We start from the raw sequence: 21,594 nt of genomic DNA, 5'->3' as shown, positions 1-21,594 counted from the left end.
AATTTTACTTTCACAACTACAGCACAGGGGCACCTGGCTGTCTCAGTTGGTAGAGCATGTGACTCCAATCTTGGGATTGCAAGTTTGAGTCCCTCGTTGGGTGCAGAGATTACTCAAAAATAAATCTTCTTTTAAGACAGAGAATGTGAGCTGGGGAGAGGCAGAGAGCGAGGGAGAGAAAGAATCCGAAGCAGGCTCCACACTGTCAGCACAGAGCCTGATGCAGGGCTCAACTTCACAAACCATGAGATTGTGACCTGAGCTGAAATCAACAGTTGGATGCTTACCCAAGACACCAGGTACCCCTAAAAATAAACAAAGAAAAACAACCCTGTACAACAGCTTGAGCTAACCACTTTCCTTAAAACATAAAACATTTTAAAATTTATCTTTATATCTCCAGCACCATGCCAAATAAAAGTTAGTAGATCTGAATTACTAACCCCACCAGTCCTCTTTCTTTATAGTCCTAACACCTAGCCTTGATCCCCCAAATTGCATGTTAATTTGCTTTTGGCTAGAATTCACATAATTGGAAAACTTCTTCATAAGCAAATTCAATCAAAGCAAAGAGAACAGAAACAAGTGGGATTTACTAAATTAAGCATCCTTAATTCACAAACTTGATCATGTTTTTGCTTTATACTAGTCACATACACAGAAGGTGATACAAAAATGGATAAGACACAATTCTTCCTTTCTACAGGCTTAAACTCTGGGCATCACAGAGGCAACTTGCATAAAATATAATTATTCTAACAGGTAAAGAAAGCAACGAAAAAGGGAAACATACATAAATTTTATTTAACAGAGTGCATTTTTATTTACTGTACAGACCTCCCTTACTGTATTTTACCTTGTATTTTACTGTTTAAAAAAATTGGGGGCACCTGGGTGGCTCAGTCAGTTAAGCATCCAACTTTGGCTCAGGTCATGATCTCATAGTTCATGAGTTTGAGCCTGGAGTTGGGCTCAGTGCTGACAGTGTAGAGCCTGCTTGGAATTTTCTCTCTCTGCCCTTCCCTCACTTGCACTTTCTCTCTCAAAATAAATAAACTTAAAAAAATTCTGAATGACTGGAGAAAGTTCACAGAAGTCAGAACTGGCATTTTTAAATCTCTAACAAACTTACAAATAGCTGAGTTACTTGCTTGAGGTAATGCCCAATTATAAACCTCTATTATTTATGGATGGAAAAGAACTTTATAAAAGCAGCCTGCCTAATTTTAAAGGAAGAGTCCAAGCCCAGGTAGATTAAGTCATCTTAACACTGAGAGTGCCTTAGTTCAGTGAGTTTATCAGAGCTGTTTCCCCACATCACAATCAACATCTATACCACATATTAGCTCAGAGACCGTGCCCAGCTAATGAAATCTCCACAGAGGATAAAGAGCTGGGACTATATTTACCGGTTTTTTCTTTCTGATGTATAAAATATGAATATCTTCACTTCGATATTCTTCATCATGTTTCTCCAAAGGAATTTTTTCAAAGTCAAAGTCTAGTTGGAGAAGCTATAAATTTAAAAGAGATACACTTTAAATTCAGTAATACGAAGTGTCCTGAGGTGACAGAAGTCAGAATGATGGTTAATTTTAGAGTATGACTTGGGAATGGCACGTAGGGGCCTTTCAAGGTCCTACAAGTGTTCTCTATCTTTACGTAGGGTGGTGGTTGTTGGGGTGTATACATATGAAAAACTGAGCCAAGCACTGGATATATGTGCATTTTACATGTGTTTTAACTCAACTGAAACTATTTAGCAATATAAAATTTTCAATTATACTCTCAAAAGTTAAAAAAAAAAGTTCACCAACTTTTGCTTTCAAGAAAAATAAAAAACCATTTTAGCACATATCTGAGGCAGTCATCTATTTGCTTTCTGACTTAAGTATTCCTTTCAGCAGATAAAGGGCTGTGTGGATGTACCCTCAAGAGGAGTCACTTGTGAAGTGATGGATTTTTGCCCATCAAAAGCATTTCGGTGACAATCAGGGGAAGATGGGTGAAACATACATGGGGCTCTATGTACTCTTGCAACTTTGTGTGAGTCTTTATTTCAAAGTAAAAAGTCGAGAGCAAGAGACAGTGAGAGAGAGAGTGAGAGAGAGGGAGAGGGAGAGAAGAGAGAGAAAGAAACTGAAAGTAGACAGGATATCTTCCAGGGCACGAGGGTGGCTCAGTCAGTTATGTGGTTAATGTGTCTAACACTTGATTTCAGCTCAGGTCATGATCTCACAGTTAATGGGTTCCTGGGATTGAGTCCCATGTTGGGCTCTGCCCTGAGAGGAAGAGCCTGCTTGGGATTCTCTCACTCGCTCTCTGCCTCTCCCCTGTACACTCTCTCTCAAATGAATAAGTAAACTTAAAAAAAAGAAAGTAGATACGAGATCTTTGTCAAAGTTTTCATAAAAATGTAGAGAAAAACACAGGAGAACATATCGCATATCATGTTACAGGATGTAAACTCCGAAAGTAATACATACATCGTTAATATGTTCCCCAAAACATTGTGTTTAATCAAGAAACATTAAAAACTTTCCCAGAAAAGACAAGGGTGTCATCTTTACTTTAGATTGTTCTGTAAATATTAGATCACCTAATTAGAAAAGAAAAAGAAATAAAAGATCAGAAAAGATGAAAAAAAACCAGGGGGCTTAATAGAATAGTGGGCCATGAAAGATCCTTTCCTTGGGTTCCTACAAGTAGAATGTTTTCCCCACCAAAACTACCACAATATACTTGAACACAGTCACATAAAGCCTTGTGGGAAGGGTAATCAGTATAAAAACAGAATCTAGTACAGTACTTACCTCAAAATATTTTTTCTCAATTTCTGGATTTTTCCCCATTGTTCGTTGTTCATAACAACATATAATACAAGTCTCAAATCCACTAAGATCTTTTAGAGTTTTCAACAATGGCTCCAAAGACTGTTCAAAAAGGAATACAGTTTTTGTTTATGATTTTTAAATATTTATATTTTTACTATAAAAAGGGGGCAGGGGAAGTACAAAGGGTAACTGCAATTTCCCTCCAACTTATCCATCTTTGAATTAATCCAACAAAATACATGTGGTTAAAGCTCCGTAACGAATAACTGGTAAACTTCTCTTAACTCATCAATCATTGCACTCATTTCAGTTTCCAAAGAGAGGAGTCAAGTGACTGCATTTTGGAGTGCCCATGGGAAAACAAACTGAAATGACTTCACCCTTAAAAAATTAATTTTACTTAATCTATTTTAATTTGATTTTGCCTACAAAGGCAAGTTTGACACTAACTTGAACATAGGTTAGCTCAATCCTTGTTATTTTAAAAATGAGTGATGCCCACGATACTATACAAATGGGTTTTAAAAAATCATTCTGAATCATCTTGCCACAGAAAAATGAATTCTTTACAAAGCAACTTAATTCTCAATGTCATGGTCAACATGTTGACTATGAAGAGCTTTAAAAAAAACTTAGCTTTTCATAACAGATCCAAACGCAAAACCCTTTTAAAATATTACAGAAGCTTCTAGTAAAATGCACATAATACTTTTCTCCACTGTTTCACAGGTATATACGTTTACTGTGAGTGTACATATATAGTTCCTTATAACCTTTATTTTCTCTTTACGGTATCACCAACTTTAGGACAAATATCCTGCATTTAGAGATGTTAAAATGTGAAGAAATGTGCACTATGAAATCCACGAATCATGGTACAACGTCTAAAGGAAGGCACTTCACTCACTGAGTACTTACCTCTTCGTAGTATATGCAGTCGGCCATCAGTATGTAGTCTGGTGGAGAAGCAAAGTCTTCTATTTCTTCCCCCCTTAAAAATGCCAACCAAATATTTTAATGGTTGCTTTAATACTTTAAAACACAGTTTTATAAACAAAGCCTAAAAAGTCCCCTTCGTATTAACTATGCTTTTAGTGAAATGCAATTTAAAGGAAACTACAAATCGTTAACGTAAAACAAGCTGAAAGGCCATACAAACCATTTCAGTACCTTGGCTTGAATAGAACCAGTGACAAGGTGCTCGTTCATATTAATATTCATCTTCAGCAAGTCTTGCAATTCCTCAAGATCAGTGACTACAACATCAGCCCTGTAAAATAAGGTCGACTGAGGTGTAGGCACAAGCATGGTAAACCAGTAATGCGGATTTCCCGAACAAAGCGGCGCCCCCTCCCGCCAGCTCTTACCCGAGGGTAGCGGCCATGAGCCCCACGGCCCCTGTGCCAGAGCCCAGTTCCAGCACCGACCGCCGGCTCAGAGCGTGGGCCCCATCGCCGGAAAACTCGGGCGTTTCCAGGTACTTAGAAAGAACAATGGCAGCATCCCAAACAACGCAGCCCACGCCGCCAGAGCCATACTGCTGCAGTCGTAACACTGTGCCATCTCGCTTCTCCAAAACTCGAACAAAGTTCCGCAGCGGGTCCTCCGCGGAGGACTCCAGGGTAGCCGCCATCGCTGCCCAGCAACAAGAGGCGGCGCGCGCGGTGACGTCACATCCACACGCACCGCCACAAGGGCCGACTTGAAGAGGGCCCGGCGCCGCCTAGTGGCCAAGTTGGCGTCACTGCGCGTGCGCAAAGGCACAAAGCCGGGAAGGCAGGGTTACCTGGGCGTGGTCGAGCACGAGGCCGCCCGCTTCCCCAACATGCGTGCTGGTCGGCCTCACTCCGCTCAATTACAAGTCAGGCCTAACAAACAAGTAGTTTAAATCACTCTTCCAAAGCTAAGATTATAAACTGCTCTTTAAAAAACAAAGGCAACTTGAGAGCGTTTTTACCTGGAGATTAATTCAAAAGGAAGGCTAATAATCCTTATCAAGAGTTTCCTAGCATGCTTCTAATGAATGCATAAAAATAGCTGCTGGAAGCTTGCTGTGTTTTAAAGGTTAAGACAAAATTATCCCTCTAAAATTTACTTCACTTAAATTCTTTGGGATTATGTAAGGTAAATTGCACAAAATACTGTAAATAATGTGAGTGTATTTAACAGTCTCTCCCCTTGTTCCTTATAATGAAAACACATACTTTAAAAGGCTTTTAAAAATTAAGACTGGGGTGATTTATTAATCTTGTTAAGAACTCTGATACAAAGCACAGTAAAAGGCCACAGACCAGTAAATAAACAACGTGGCTTTTGGCTATTTTACAACTGCTGCTACAACACTATTAGCAAAACACACTTTTTCATCACTTTGAACCCAGGAGTCTAAATGGCAAATAAAAGTTTTACTCACTTCTCTGAATAAAAAGTTTAATAAAGCTTTAAGTATTTGCTGGATTAAATGTTACCAATGTAAAAAAAATATTTAAAAAATTTTAGTTAACATGAAATTTATAGAGAAAGTTACTAGGTCTTGAGGGCAAAGCAGTTGGTTCCTAGGCCGTAAGAATTTTTCCTCTGAATTTCTGAATTAGTAAAGTAGCAGATTGTATTATAGGCCTCGAGTCACTTAAATTTATATAGGTTATTAGCATTATCTTTAAATATACAATATAAACAAAACTGTACATACATGGCATATTAACTTTGTTTTCCAAAACAACAGGCAACTCATTAGCTAAAGACACCATAGTCTGCAAAAACAAAAGGCACATCTGAATGAGATACATGCCCTTTTTCCCTCTATGATTGGGTTAGGTAGTCTCTGTATACATGTTGACAAAATAATAAACACTTACAGTGCATTCTATTATTTTCATTCTATTTTTCATTTTTTGTCTTCAGCAGCAAATTCTGGCGTTTAAGACATGGCATTAAAGAGTTTTAAGAACAGTGGGTGTTTTTCACAATTCTCCTAAATGTAAAAACTAGAAGTAAAAACTAGAAGATGGTCAAAGAGTTTTAAAAATCAGTAATACCGTACACCCCCTACACCTGTGTAAATTCATGGCCTTAAAAAGGCATCTATTACTCAAATTTGAAAAATTCCACAAATGCACTATCCCTTTTCAGTGCAATCAATGTCACTTTAAACCATATTTTAGCAGAGTCTACAGTGCAAATATAAATTCTTTATACTGGCCTTTTGGCAGCACTGAGGATCCAAAACAAGGCAATGCTACTGATGACCTGAGGATCATGGTAAAGGACTTCTGTATTTTACTTTTCTGATTTTTAAAAGCTTATTTGATCAGTAGCATTTTTGTAAGAGCATTATTTGTAAAAAGTACTAAAATACTATGCCTTTTTCTGAATAAATTAAAAAAAAAAAAACCTTTACAAATACCATTCCAGTGTCAATGACTACATATGGCTAAGGTCATTGAGGAGTTTCTGCATTTTCTAGCAAAGGCAGTCTGTACGATGGGGGGTGCGAAAGCTCCCGTTTATAAGTCTTTGGTGGCAGTTTTGGTAGGTGAGGGCTTGAATTCTGCCTTGGTGGAACAGGGGGAGCTTGAGGATGAGCAAGGTTATTGTGACTGGAACTGAGCGCATAGCATCGACGCGGTACTCTTGGAGAGGGTGTGCTAGGAGGAGTATTTGGCGAATTTGGACAGGTACTAACGTCTCTGAACCACTCTGGATCTCTGTGAAGATGTCCTAGCGGTGGTGGCTGAAGATTAAATGGACAGTTTATAAAGTGTTCTGGAGGCCGAAGGGGAACTGGTGGAGGGGTATCAGGAAGAGGATCTCTCGGCGGTGGTGGAGGTGGACTATGCAGAGGCCCGTCAAATGCACCAGTAGGAGCAGGAACTCTGGGTTTTACCTTTGGAGGAGGAGGTTGTCTTGGTGGAATAGCAGGGGGGTCATCATCAGATTTCATATTTCCCTAAAAAAAAAATTTAAATTATACCTCCATTCTCCTAAAAAATCTGTTAAGAAAAAGCTTTAATAGACTGAAAAATTCTTATGTGTTCAGTTAAATCCAGAGGCTCAAAATAGGTTAATCTAATTTAATGATCAGATTTATCAATAAATTACTTACAGTATAACTTGGGGCCCAGTTTAGTAGTTTTATATATGAGATGTTTTAATTGAAATCTTAGAACATAAAGGCTCAGGTTATCTTGTAATTATAATAGGCAAGTGAGTAAAAGGGATGTATAGCTTTGCGAACATTAATGGACATAATGTCAAGGGGACTTAATGTCTAGCTTCTGCTTTCTGGCCATCTACATCTACTTTCCCAAGGATGGTTCGTAAAGTGTGATCCAGGTACAGCAGCAGCAGTACCAGTAGGGAACTTGTTAAAAAATGCAAATTCTTGTGTCCCACCCTAGACCTGTTGAATCAGAAACTCTGGCAAGCTGGTTTTAACAAGCCTCCCAAGTGATTCTGATGCAGCCTCCAGTTTGAGAAGTACTGGTTTAAAGTTTCAAGAATGCTTGGAATACTAGTTTTTTCCATTTCTACCAGAACGAAAACATACTTCTAAGTATCTGTGAATCTGCCCAGCCTCTTTTTAGAAAAAAATATTACAAGAATTAAGCCATTATTTTAAAAGTATTTTTCAAATAAAACCAAGGCATTGAAAAACTTTAGAGGGTAGCCAAATTATAATCGACAGACTTTTTATAAGAACAAGCACTATTCTGAAGATTTCACAACTTTGAATAAGTTAAGGCAAACCTAAGTCCTGTTGACTACCTTGGAATTTGAAGCATCGTGATCAAACTTTTTTCGAGGAGGAAGAGGAGGAGGAATCAGTGGCTCTTCACTTAGTTTATGTAAACTACCACATGAACTGAAGAAAGACTCTAGGGGTAAAAAAGATTAGTTTAACCACAATTCACAGTGCAACCATAAAACAAGACTTTATTGCAATACATAATCAACTCTGCTACAGCAAGTGTCAGACTTTACTGTAGCTGACTGTTGGTTTACCTATCCTCTCTACTAAAAACCATAAGCTTTCTGAGGGTAGTGTGTATTTATTTTTGTATCCCTAAGCACTAGTACACTGGTAGTCCTTGGCATATAGTAGGTACTATAGCTACATGAAGACATACAATTAATATGAGATTCGGCTCCCTCAAAAGCCTTTTTAAAATCTAAAACAGACAAAACAAACGTATATGCATATATTGGAGTAACTTCCAGAGAAAAGATCATACATAATCATACATAATTTTGAGGCAGCTAATATTAAATATATTTCTACACAGGTAATAAAACTTCCAAATAGGAGAGCAAAAGATAAAGTGGTATCAAATAACCCTTTCTCTTTGTTAAGTTTCTCACTGATAAAGGACATGTTATATAACTACATGTAATACTTTATTACTCTGATAATAAAGTATTCAGAGGAAAGTTCTATGGCAAATAGACATAGAGTAAGAACTGTTTTCTGGGGCACCAGGATGGCTCAGTCGGTTAAGTGTCCAACTCTTGATTTTGGCTCAAGTCAGGATCTCATGGAATGTGAGACTGAGCCCCTCATCAGGCTCTGCACTGATAGTGCGGAGCCTGCTTGGGATTCTCTCTCCTCCTCTCTCTCTGTCTCTCCTCCACTCTCCCTCTCTCTCAATATAAATAAATAAACATAAAAAAAGAACTATTTTCATTTCATTTATTTCTTTTGTTCTTCATATGATAAAAATACCTATAGTTATGGACCAAGTCTATCTGATCTCTCTCTATATCCAGTTGTTATAAAAGCAGTGACCATGTCTCATTTATCATTATACTAAGATTGAGTTCACAGGAACTAGTTTGGAAAATTGAGGAGTTTAATTTTAAATTCATTGTGTGTGAACTGCTTATGCAATATCCAAGTGAAGAAGTCAATCTTGTTACTCCATGTAAAAAACTGCTGTCCTGAAAATGTGACTCTGTAGTCACCTCATGGGTCTTGTTACCTCAGGGTGTCAACAGAGGAAAAGTATGCCTATGGGTCATTGGGAGACGCTGCAGGATGTTAGGCTGAACACTATGTGCTGTGGATATATTCCTTTTGCCTGCCCAACATCCTTTGCCTTGTCCCTGTCTTTGAACGCAAACTACTCTTGGTGATAGGGAATCTATCTCATGTGGTTTAGTTGGCCAATTTGGCACAGTGCACCCCAACTCCAATCAGAGAAATAACAAGTGTTGGTGAGAATGTGGAGGAAAGGGAATCCTTGTGCACTGTTGGTGGGACTGTAAACGAATGCACCCACTGTGGAAACAGTATGGAGGTTCCTCAAAAAATTAAAAACAGAAATACCATATGATCCAGTAATTCCACTACTGAGCATTTACCCCAAGGAAACAAAAGCACTAATTCAAAAAGATATATGTACCCCTATGTTCCCTGAAGCATTATTTACAGTAACCAAGACACAGAAGCAACTCAAGTATCCATCAATAGATGAATGAATAGGGGTGCCTGAGTGGATCAGTTGGTTAGGCATCCAACTTCGGCTCAGGTCATGATCTCAGAGTTTGTGGGTTCAAACTTCGTGTGAGGCTCTGTGCTGACAGCTCAGAGCCTGCAGCCTGCTTTGGATTCTGTGTCTCCCTCTCTCTGTCCCTCTCCCATTCATGCTCTGTCTCCGTCTCTCTCAAAATTGAACATTTTAAAAAATAGATGAATGGATAAAGAAGATATGGGGTGTACACACATATATAATGGAATATTACTCAGCCACCAAAAAAGAAGGAGCATAGGGAATATAGTCGATAATATAATAACGCTGTATGGTGACACTGGGTAACTACACTTATGGTGAACACGGAGCAATACAAAGAACTGTCAAATCACTGTGTTGTATATCTGAAACTAAAATAATATTGCATGTCAACTATACTTCCATAATACTTTTTTTAAAGTATGCTCTAATGACTGAGCCAGCAAGGCACCCCAATAGTAAATATGCTTTTAAAAGGAAAAAGGAAAACAAAGAAGTGGGCACAGAACTCACTGTTTTAACATGATGAGATTTTTATCTACCTTCCTTTCATACATGCAGCCCTGTGCTTCAGGGAAAGCTGACCTCATCCCTTAGGTCCAGAGATGGGGACTGATTAGATCAAATCAGAGTAATCTAATTCTTTAGCCACAGTGACTGGTTTAGCTGAAGGCATGTGACCTAGTTCAGACTAGTGAAATCTGAAAGATGTGTTTGCAGCTACTGAAAACAAAGTTCCTTGCCATTCTGGAAAAGCACTCTGCCAGCCTGTCTCTCTTTTCTGTACCTCTCTTTTCTTCTTTACTCACTGAATAAAGAAGCATTTCACAAACTGTTATGCTCCTGCTACCACCACTCTTATGACCCTGAGGAAAAACAGTCTTAGATAAAGCTGATAATTTGGACAAAACAATGAACAGTCTAAAAGAAACCTGGTCTTTGATAACATCATTGAGCCACTGATTCAACAAGTCTTAAAGCAGCCTTCCTCTAGGCGTCCAGTTATGTGAATCAGAATGCTTTCTCATTGTTTAAGTCAGACTTAGGCGGGTCTTCTCTTCCTTACAGAAACACACACTCATGGAAGCAGAAAATACCTAAATGATGTTAGAAAAGCTGTGAGAGCTTCTGAATATAGGTCTAACTCTACCATCAGACCACAAAACCACTATACTTCTCCATAGCAGGCACTCAACAGTCCCTACTGAAGCATCAACACGATTTTATTTTCCTATCAAGAACACTTCTCTGGGGATGCCTGGGTGGCTCAGCTGGTTAAATCTCTGACTTCGGCTCAGGTCATGACCTCACAGTTTATGAATTCAAGCTCTATGTCTGGCTCTGTGCTGACAGCTCAGAGCATGGAGCCCACTTCAGATTATGTGTCTCCCTCTTTTTCTATCCCTCCCCCACTCATGCGCTTGGTCTCTCTCTCTCACTCTGTCTCAAAAAATAAACATTAAAAAAATTAAAAATGGTTAAAAAAAACCCCACTTCCCTACAAGATTAATTTTTGTGAGCATTTAGCTTCAGTGTTCAAAACTAGAATGTAGGATAATTTACTAAACAGTATCTGTAATGTTAGTTAGCTATGTAAGTTACTTCCAATTTTTTGCCATCCGTCCATCTATTTATTCAACAAATACTTATTGTGCACCTGCTGTAGTGCCAGGCACTGTTCTAGGCCCTATGGCAATACAGTAGTGAACCACAACAGGCAAAAATTCATGTCCTTACAGAGCTTATATTCTGGATTGGGGAGAGAAAGTATTATGGCCATAAGTTAGAAGAAGAAATATTAGGTAGGGAAGGAAGATAGGAAGAGATAGGAAGGGAACAATTTTAAATAGGGTGACTAGGGAAGGCCTCACTCATGTAACATGGGACAAAAGTCTGAAGGAGGCAAGGGAGCCTGCCATGAAGCCAATTGGGTAAAGAGCATTTTACGCAGAGGGAATGGCAAAAGCGTTAGGTCCTGATGTGGGAATGCATCTATTGTGTGCATCAAGCAGAGTAGCTGGAACAGAGTGATTGATGGAAGAAAAAAGTAGGTGATGAAGTCTGACATATGAAAGGCTAAAATGCATAGGACCTTCTGGGTCCTTTAAAAGAACCTTGGCGTTTACTTTGAGATGGAAAGCCACTGGAGGCTGTGAGAAAAGTCTAACTTACATTCTAAAAGAACCCAGCTGCTATATTGAAAACAGACTGTGGGGAAGGTGGGGAAGTAGTTAAAATGCTACTATAGTGGTGGCCTGGATCAAGGCGACAGCTGTAGAGATGGCGAGAAACAGTTATATTCTGGATATATTTTGAGGGTAAACAAGATTTGTTGATGAATCACATTTGGGGTATGAGAAAAAGAGAGAGATAAAAGATAACTCTACTTTTTTGGCCTAACCAATTAGATGCAGTTAGAATGGCACAAGGGAGCTGTGGGAAGAACTACTTTGGAGGGATAAAAGCAAGTTCAGTTTTGGGGAAGTTTGAGATTCTTACTCAATGTCCAGATAGAGATGTCGAATAGGTCACTGAATATAGAAGTCAAAAAGTCAAGAGGGTGGTTCTAGGTAGAGGGAAAAAATGGGGAATTATCAATGTAAGACTGAATGGGTCAACCAAATGAGTGAGAAGAGGTCCAGAGACTGAATCTTGTGGCCTTCCATTCTTTGCTGGCTGGAAATAAGAAGAGAAACAAGCAAGGTAGACTAGTGAGCTGAAAGTAAAGTAGAAAAACCAAGACAGGGGGATGAATAATGTGATCAAGTATGTGACTTCTTCCCCAAATTGGTATTTTGTATAAATGAAGGCAGAAACTTGATCCTCTGGTTTGCCACTGAATCTGTAGTATCTAGCAGGGTAGCTGGTACAAAGTACTCAATTTCCTATTACACGAATAAGCCAAAGGGTATGAACATTTTTATGGTTTGACATATTGTTTACAGATTTCTTTCCAAAAGGGTCATACTAATACACTAATTTACAAGGGATAATGTATGAGAGTACCTTTTAACATAGGTTTGATCCTACTGTGATGTGAACTGTCTATTCATGTCCATTGTTAATGAGTTTTGCTGTTTTACTCACTGTACATGAGCACTTTTCATATGTACAATGTTCTTTATTTCAAGATTTGTTTTAGAGAGTCAGAATTTTATGCAGCTATTAACATCCTCCATTAAATTTCAAGATGAAATTTTCTTTATCGTACAGAAAGCATATTTTACTGCCATACAAAATAATGTTTAGAACTGCTGGTTCTAAAATGGGATGGTGTTGCTANAAAATAAAATAAAATAAAATAAAATAAAATAAAATAAAATAAAATAAAATGGGATGGTGTTATGGGTTGAACTGTGTCCCCTCAAAAGATATGCTGAAGTCCTAACCCTCAGTACCTGTGAATATGACCTTATTTAGAAATGAGATCTTCACAGCTATGTAACCAAGTTAGGATCAAAGTGCCCTAACCAGTATGACTATTGTCTTTATAAGAAACACACAGGGAGAAGATGGCCATCTGACAACAGAGGCAGAGACTGAAGTGATGGACATATAAACCAAAACTTGTCAAGGATAATTAGGAAATACAAGAAGCTAGAATAGGCAAGGAAAGATTCTCTCTTAAAGGTTTCAGAGGGAAAAAGGCCTGTCAACACCTTGATTTTTGGACTTATAGCCTCTAGAACTGTGTTCTTTTAAGCCACTCAGTCTGTGGTACTTTGGTATAGCAGCACTAGAAGAAACAAATATACATAGTAAAAACATTTCTACCACAGAACAAGGAAAAAAAGAAACACAAACTTCAGTGAAGCCAGAAGAGCTTCAGTACATGGAGGACTACAACATACATGAAGGAGACAAAGAAGATGAAACCCAAATGTCTACATTTAGTGATACTGTCAAACAGCAATTAATGTGTCCCACAGAATGAAAGGAGGGATCAGGACTTAAAGGCACTTGGTATAATGGAAGGCATGGGTATGTAAACAAAAGACTTGATTAAGTCTATGTAAGGAGCAATTAAAACACGGTAGGAGATTGGGGATTTTATTTTCTGGTGAATCTAAACTTTGGACTGTGCTGATAACACTGATTTTTATATCAGTGGTTGAGACCACCCAGGCAGAAGATTTGAAGATCTTTCTTTAGAAAAACTAAACATTCCTAGAGAAGAAACCTCACAGATTCTGACATTGGGGGCTTCTCTAAGTAAAAATTTCTCATCACTCTATTCAGTGAAACCTACAAGTCAACAAGCTCTGCCTATGGATAAAGCATTTCCCATCACTTTATTTTGCCTCACTCTCAAATATGAAAAGCTAAGGATACCAGACAAGAAAAGAAAACCTCTAATATGAAAGACAAGAGACTACAACTAATAGAAAGAACTGAGAAAGGAAATAATGTAAGAAACAGAGCAAATTTTTTTTTCCAAAAAATACCAAATCCTATGGGAGATAAGACAGTGACTCCATGAAACCAGGACAACAGGACAATATAAAATTGGCATGATCAGAGTTAACTAGAAGGAATTCCTTGGAAATTCAAAATCATGATAGATGAAAAAATATAGAAGAGCTGGAGGATGAAATGAGGAAATCTTGTGGAAAACAGAACAAGAAAACAAAGATGTAGACAAAAGGAGATAAAAGAAAGTTGGAGACTCAATCTAGGATGTACAATATGGAAAAAGAGCTCCATAAAGAGTCAGAGAACGTGTTTGGAAGGAAATTATTAACAAAGCTACAAGGAACATTTTCTCGACATCAAGGCATGAATCTCTAAATTTAAAGGGCTTAATAAGAAGACAGCAAAATGAAAGATCAAAGCAGAACACTGTGAATGTGTAGATCATTAGAAATAAAAACAGAAGATCCTGAAAGTTTCTTGCATATATTGTGGTAGACACTGCTAAATGTCCCCCAGTGTACCTTTCCTTTTCTTCCTTTCAGTAATAGGATCCCATGTATTTTAGCAAGACAAAAGGCTGCCCAGTTACAGACATCTCTTAGCCTCCCTTGTAGCTAGGAATGTCTGTGTAACTAAATTTTGACCAATGGGAAGAAAGCAAAGTAATGTGAGAGAGCAACTCCCAGATCATGTTTTTGTAACAATGCTCCTTGACCTTCACCTTCCTGCTGGCTGAAAAATGAGGCAGTTGCTCAAAACTCAGAGATGGAAGCCCCTCTTTGAAAATCCTGAATTGCCCTGCTAGCTTATGGAGCTGAGTTGTCTACTTGCCCTGGCTATTGTGAGAAACAGACGTCTATTTCATTTAAGGCACTAGGTTTTTGGGTCCTTTTGCTATAGCAAATATACTCTGGTTTAAAAAAAAAAAAAGGGTTGAACTATGTTCAGTGATCTATCTCTTGCACCTAGAATAGTGCCTGCACATATTAAACATTTAAGAACTATGCACAGTGGTGTCTGGCTGGCTCACTCGGTTATTGATTTCAGGTCAGGTCATGATTTCATGGTTTGTCAGTTTGAGCTCCACACTGGGGTCTGTGCTGGTGGTGCAGAGCCTGCTTGGGACTTTTTCTCTCTCCTTCCCTCTGGCTCTCCTTCTTCCCTCCGCTCTCTCAAAATAAATAATCTTAAAAAAATAAGTAAACTTTGCATAAATAATTTACAAGTGAGCGATGCTGTACTTCTAAACAGCAAGCATAAAAGCAAGAGAACAATGGGAAATGCCTTCAAAATTCTGAGGTTCTTTTTATTAAAAATATTTTTTTTGATGCTTTAGTTTTGAGAGAGAGACACACAGAGAGAGAGAGACACAGAGAGAGAGAGAGCAAGAGTGAGTGAGCACAAGCAAGGGAGAAGGGCAGAGAGAGAAGGGACAGAGGATCTGAAGTGAGCTCTGCGCTGATAGCCCGATGCGAGGCTCGAATTCATGAACCGTGAGATCATGACCTGAGCCAAGGTTGGACGCTTAACTGACTGAGCCACTCAGGTGCCCCCCAAAATTCTACATTTTAAGCAAATCATTACACTTATTTATAAGATTTTTATTCATTTATCAAAAAATTTTAATGTTGCCAAAACTCAAATTCCATATACAAATTTAGTCAACTCAATATTATCTGTACAGTTGTTTCATTAGAATCAACTCACTTACTTGAATGTGGCAGGAGGACTGGAGCAAAGATGCTATTGCTGCCTATTGGAATGAGAAAAGTTAATTTGAAAAGAGAGGTAAAATGTATGGTTTTATTTAAAAAATATGTTTGCATAAAGTAACAAATGTAATAACATAGAGAGTACAGAATTTATCATCCTTTATTGATATATTTTAAAAGAAATGAAACTGGAATGTTACCCTTGTGGCTCGAACGTTTTTCCTTTCTTAGAATGATTAGTTCTCTCTCTAGCACAATCTCTTTTTAAACTTCTGTCACAAAACTTATCTGCTTGTTTACTTACTGTCTATGGCTCCCTTTAGAGTAGTAGTTGGGGCCCAAAAAGTACTAAATAAATCTTTGTTTAATGAATAAATTAGAAAAATTAATGCATAAACAATACACAAATGATGCTTTAATCCCTGGTGTTAATCATTTTCACGTTTAAATGCCACTTTCCACACTAATATAGTGTGCAAAGGATTCTATAGTTCCCTAATTAAAATAATGAGAAGAATTATCTGAAACACAGATTCCTTTTTTATCAAATGGTTTATATCAAATACATACCACAGGAACTGTTGAGATCCACATCTAAAAACACACTAAGGTCTGAAGAAGCAGATACTGGTGGAGTAGATGGTGTATTTGGAGATGTTGGTGCTGACACAGTTGATTCAAGATCAGTTTCAGCAATCCTACTAAAGCTTATCTTACATGGTTCTCTTTCTAATGGTGTTGGATGACCTCGTAAAGTGCCTGAGGTAGAGCCATGTCGGCCTGTATTAGGCCTTATTCCGGGAGATTTTAAAGAGAAAGTTGATTTCCTAGGCTAGGAAAAGCAAACATAACTACCATTACTAATTTGCATGTACTTTATTTTTAAGGCTTAGCACTACCTTATTAATTCTTAGCATATAGTTAAGAAAGTACAGTCAAAACCCAACCTGCAAAATAGCCTGTAACATTCTAGTAAAACACTTCAGGATTTGATTGGCTTAATTTTAAGATGGACCTAAATACAAATAACCTCTTTTCATACACAGAAATAAAATTCTTAAAAATATGTGTGAAAACGTGTTGCTCCCCAAACACTTGAACCTAAACTTCTTCAACTCACTGATATCAATTTTACACATATTTACTATAGACATAATAGATGCAATATATGTTAGGTGCATCAGAAAAAAAAAAAAAAAGGACTTTTTTTTTCTTCCTAACAGTAAATCACCAACTTCTATAATGGCACTTTAAAGTCTTTGGAGAAAATTGCTATCAATGTCTCCCACCCTCAACCTCCACCCCTCTTTTTAAACTCTCACAATGGTAACCTAATAAAAAAATTTGGAACTCAGATTCTAATAACTTAAGTTAAAATCTCAACTGTGCCAATATCTAGCTTTGCAGCCTCGAAAAAGTTATTTAACTCCTTGAGCCTCAGTTCTGAGATTTTTAAAACGAGAATAAGATCTGTATATACAACTGTTGTGGAGATAACATGAAACTACCAAGCTTATTCCTTGGCCCAAAGTAGGTGTGTTATAAATGATTTTACTTCCTCCCACACCTTGCTTCCAGTTCACCTACTCAGAATTGGTCTTCCACTACTTCTGTTGCCACTGTAAACCCAGGAATAACTAGGAACTGTAGCAGCAACTTTTAGCATAAAGTTCGTTCCACTGTCAACCATGGACTATGGTGCTCTAATCACAGGAGTCAAGGTCAAGCCAGAAAAACCGGGATACACTTGCTCACTCCTTTTCCCAGGTCTTTTCATTTCTTGTTCCATTCAGCTATCTGTCACTTTAGGTTTTCACTTTCTCACAACTCTCCCTCTTATACTACAAAGGATTAAAAGCTGACAGATAAATAAGTCCCACTAAGATAAAGGATAAACCAGATTTTATCAAAAGGCTAATAACATTGCCCCCTACAATATATATAACTTTAGAAATAGTATAGTACTGTAAAACAAAGGGCTAAAAAATAGCTGTTTCAGTAAATTAGAATTTTAATGGCAATGTTATTAAACATTGAATACTATTGTAAAAAAAACAATTTTTCCACACAAAAAACCCCACAATTTTTCCATAATTATAATGGACTTACAAATCGAGGTGGCTGTTTGCAGTTTCGGGGTTCAATTTCTAGTGACTTATTGAACAAATAGTCTGTAAACTCCTTTTCAGAAGCACTTCCCATGGGATTAAGGTTTTCAAAGAATCTCTGGAATTAAACAAATTTCCATAAGTACATGGTTTAGATCTTCTTGGAATATGTATATCACCAGTTTAAAACAAAAACAAAGTATCAACATATTAAGGGATCATAATATCTTAAAGTTCACAAGAATTATTCCAATCTCTCTCCTTTCAAGTAAAGTTGTACAATTTCTATGGGAGTTGCATATTCTAGTCTTCATTTCTATTAAGATGTACAGATTTTCATTCATTACCATCTTAATGGCTTAGCATCCCTCAGTTAACATTACTTCTATTCAGTATAACACCAAGATGATTATCACCAATAGGCATCAAAAGAGTTTAGGGGGCTCCTGGGTGGCTCAGTCAGTTGAACATCTGACTCTTGATTTCAGCCAGGTCATGATCCCAGGGTTGTGGGATGGAGCCCCGAGTTCCGCGCTGAGCATGAAGCCTACTTGAGATACTCTCTTTCTCTCCCTCTCCCTCTCTCCCTCTCTTCCTCTCCCTCCCTCCCAACAGCCCCGCCCCTGTCTCTCTCCCCCACTCATGCTAGTTCTCTCTCTCTAAAATAAAAGTATTTAGGGGCACCTGGGTGGCTCAGTCAGTTAAGCATCCAACTTCGGCTCAGGTCATGATTTCACAGCTTGTGAGTTCGAGCCTCACGTCGGACTCTGTGCTGACAGCTCAGAGCCTGGAGGTTGCTTCAGATTCTGTCTCCCTCCCTCTGCCCCTCTCCTACCTGCACTGCCTCTCTCTCTCTCAAATATAAATAAATACTTAAAAAGTAATAAAATAAAAGTATTTAGGACAGAATTATAGTTAAAATTCATAATGAAACTTTTTTAAAGAAAGATTTTATTTTTAAGTAATTTCTACACCCAATGTAGGGCTCAAGCTTACACCTCCAAGAGTAAGAGTTGCGTGTTGAGCCCACCAGGTGCCCCACAATGAAACTTTTGATCATTAAGAAAAAAAAAAAAAAGGTAACTTGGAGTAAGTTCTATTCAAATTCAAAAGTAATTTCAAGAAACTATAAACTTATCTGTGCTAACTTCTAGTAAAACAACCTTTCTTGTCTTTAAGAAAAAAATATTTTCTAAGCTGAATTTAAGTTTTTAGGTAGAAAATTTAGATGATTTAGCAAAGGGCAAAAAGGAATATAAATAGCAATCTCCTTAGCCAGCGATCTGTTAACATTTTACTAAAAGAATATAGTTCCAGTGTTTTTACTGTGTGAATATACGCATGTATACATAAGTTAGTTTTTTGGGGGTTTTTATTTTGCAAAATTGAGACCACACCACAGTTATTGTTAACTTTTTTTAGTTTACATTCATTTTTTCCTCATGTGGCTTACTTATTTATAAAACACAAATTTTAGCCCTGTTGTATTTAATCATATGGATGCTTCAGAATTTATTTCACTAATCTCCACATAGGCAGTTATCTACAACAGTGCCTTCTAATTCTTTGTTATTACAATAATTGTATTGTTATTATTACCTTATTATGCATAAAACTTTCTGTACATTTCTGATTATCTCCTCTGAAAAATTTCTTAGAAGCAAATCATTGGGTTTAACTTTATCTAATTTTGAAGTAGTTTAGAAGCATATGTAAAAATAAGTACTGTTTTTCACTTTACCAGTAGGCAAAATGAGCTTTAGAATTTCTGATATAAAATTCTCCCACTTTTCAGGCATTCTGCCAATGTCAAGAAAATTATAAATATAACAATACTGAACCAACTTGTTGTTATATTCAAGTTAGCCAAATTAAATCATTTGAACCAACAATAATTTAAAGACTTTAATAAGGTTATAATAGCAATATTCTTGGTATTCTCACCCTTTGCTCTATTTTTAAACACCATTTATTAGCTTGGTTAACTATGGCTTGAAAAGTGAGTAGCTACTTTGTCTATGTTTAAATTTACTTTGACTCAATCATAAAGAAAGCATTCTTTGCTCCACATCCCCAAGGGGAATGCTTTAAATGATGGTAGAAGTCTAGACCAGATCACAAAAAACTATTAGGAGTTACTAAGATATGAATGTTAAAAGTACTATTTCAAATATACCCAACTACATTTGAACATTATTTCTCTGGGGAAACGTATTATAACCTCTAACCTGGGCTTCAAGAACATATTTCTTTAGACCTATGAAGTTCCACATCACAGAGGGTTGGCCCAACGTTGAGGGAAGAGAATGAAATATGGGACCACCAGCAGCTTATCACCATTTTCTTTAGAGCAGGTATCTATGTTCTCATAATGGTGTACCTTAGGTCATTCTTTCTTAGGACTAGGGTATTTTGTTTTGAACTCAGAACCAAGAATAGTTACCATCTTATAATTTAGGAGGGTGGAAGTCATGGTGGCCACTTTCATTTAACATGCCTAACCTGCAGATTAAGTCTGAAAGTTGAATGTGACACAATTTTTAACGTGACAGGTGAACTTATTCCAAGAGCTAGTATTTGTTCTGAATTTCAAATAAGTGTAACACAATACAATTCATTTAACATATAGTATCATAATTTACTATGATTCAGGCGGTATTCCACATCTTACAGTACCACAGAATCAATGTTATGAACCACTGCTCAAAACAGAATATCAATTGCCAGAATGTTAAAAAAATAATTTTTTGCTATGCATATATACAACCAACCTCTTACCCTATTTTAAACCCAGTGTTCTTATGAAGAAAATTAATTACTTAATGTTATATTGGCACATGTAAAATATCTAAATTGGCTATCAATCCATGCCAGTACTACTGGTGGATTTTATTTTTACTACATGGATATCAGAGGCTTACATCCCATTTTGTCATTTATTTTTTGTGAGTATTATTTGAACCAATTGTATAAAGAAGCAATACTAATATATACTTTTTTAAGATTTTATTTTTAAATAATCTCTGTACCCAAACACGGGACTCAAACTTACAACCCTGAGATCAAGAGCCACATGCTCTACCAACTGAGCCAGCCAGGCCCCCAGTACCTAATAATATTAATAACTGCATATTGTTAGCCCAGAACCTCTAATATTTACTTCTATTAACTATTAACTTACTATATTATTTTTATAGTAAAATAAGTGGCATAATGCGTAGTTATGATATTTCTTACAGATTGCAGAGGATTTATTATGTTCTCTTTTAAGGATAAGCAAAGAAAATATTTACCCTCATTTCTGGTTCTATCCGTAAACAGTAAGGTTGATTTTGATACTGCTGAATTTCTCCAGTAATTTCAGCTACTTTCCTCCTCTTACTGAAATTGATTAAATCTTTCCCTTTCTTTTTTAAAAAATCATTATTCCCTTCTTCAGTTTTCAGAATATTTGTTAAATATATTCCTAGTAAAAAAAAGTATTTGAAGTTATAAAATTTGTGACTTAATCAACCATTTAAAAAAACAACTGTTCTAGTAAAGCTGAAAGACATCCTATAACCCAGCAATTCTACCCCTAAAATGTTAAGTCTCTGATAGTGTATTAATCAATTTTACATTAGGAATTTTAACACGGAAAGAATTAAAAAGAAAATTAGGGTTTAGAAAAGGCTTAATTTATTTCTTAGACTAATAGTCTAAAATAAAAGGAAGGATTCATTCGCAAAGTCTACATTATAAGTGTTATATATGTTCTAAACATTTTAAGATTTGATTATAAATATTTAATGCCAATGATCTTGAATAATGATCCATAAATTAATTTTAAGCCAATTCTGGTGATGAGACTACAGATTTATAAACTAATCCTCTGTTTTCCCAAAGCCCATAATTTAGATAGAAAAAGAATTATTTCTCACTCTGGGATAGTAAGAAAGTTTTTAGCTCCTTTTTCATACATAATTATGGGTTCATTTAAATCAGTAGCTCTCAACTGTGGGGCAGGTTTGTCCTATAG

General features: G+C 36.9%; 2 protein-coding genes across 8 annotated transcripts in view; both read right to left on the bottom strand.

Annotated features, from left to right (window-relative positions):
* The window catches only part of VCPKMT (valosin containing protein lysine methyltransferase), a 35,478-nt gene extending 30,530 nt beyond the window's left edge, over positions 1–4,948 (bottom strand). For all 7 annotated transcript variants that reach the window (XR_013334429.1, XR_013334432.1, XR_013334428.1 and 4 more), the window contains exons 1-5: positions 4,202–4,948; positions 3,994–4,104; positions 3,753–3,825; positions 2,814–2,933; positions 1,410–1,514 (exon numbers count right to left, since the gene is read on the bottom strand). Coding sequence is in view for 1 of the 7 variants with exons in the window: in XM_077761267.1 (XP_077617393.1) it covers positions 1,410–1,514; positions 2,814–2,933; positions 3,753–3,825; positions 3,994–4,104; positions 4,202–4,467 (675 nt within the window). In the remaining 6 variants the exon portion in view is untranslated. The remainder of the gene's footprint in view (positions 1–1,409; positions 1,515–2,813; positions 2,934–3,752; positions 3,826–3,993; positions 4,105–4,201) is intronic.
* A 100-nt stretch (positions 4,949–5,048) lies between these two features.
* The window catches only part of SOS2 (SOS Ras/Rho guanine nucleotide exchange factor 2), an 83,708-nt gene continuing 67,162 nt past the window's right edge, over positions 5,049–21,594 (bottom strand). Inside the window, exons 18-23 of the mRNA XM_077761228.1 lie at positions 20,870–21,042; positions 17,578–17,694; positions 16,039–16,300; positions 15,468–15,509; positions 7,602–7,711; positions 5,049–6,783 (exon numbers count right to left, since the gene is read on the bottom strand). Of these exons, the coding sequence (XP_077617354.1) occupies positions 6,274–6,783; positions 7,602–7,711; positions 15,468–15,509; positions 16,039–16,300; positions 17,578–17,694; positions 20,870–21,042 (1,214 nt within the window). The 3' untranslated portion in view covers positions 5,049–6,273. The remainder of the gene's footprint in view (positions 6,784–7,601; positions 7,712–15,467; positions 15,510–16,038; positions 16,301–17,577; positions 17,695–20,869; positions 21,043–21,594) is intronic.

The sequence above is a fragment of the Crocuta crocuta genome, unplaced genomic scaffold (assembly GCF_008692635.1).
Source record: "Crocuta crocuta isolate KB4526 unplaced genomic scaffold, BGI_CrCroc_1.0 scaffold163, whole genome shotgun sequence".
Classification (NCBI taxonomy): domain Eukaryota; kingdom Metazoa; phylum Chordata; class Mammalia; order Carnivora; family Hyaenidae; genus Crocuta; species Crocuta crocuta.
The sequence above is the reverse complement of the archived record's forward strand: the minus strand, read 5'-3'. Positions and strand labels throughout refer to the sequence as shown.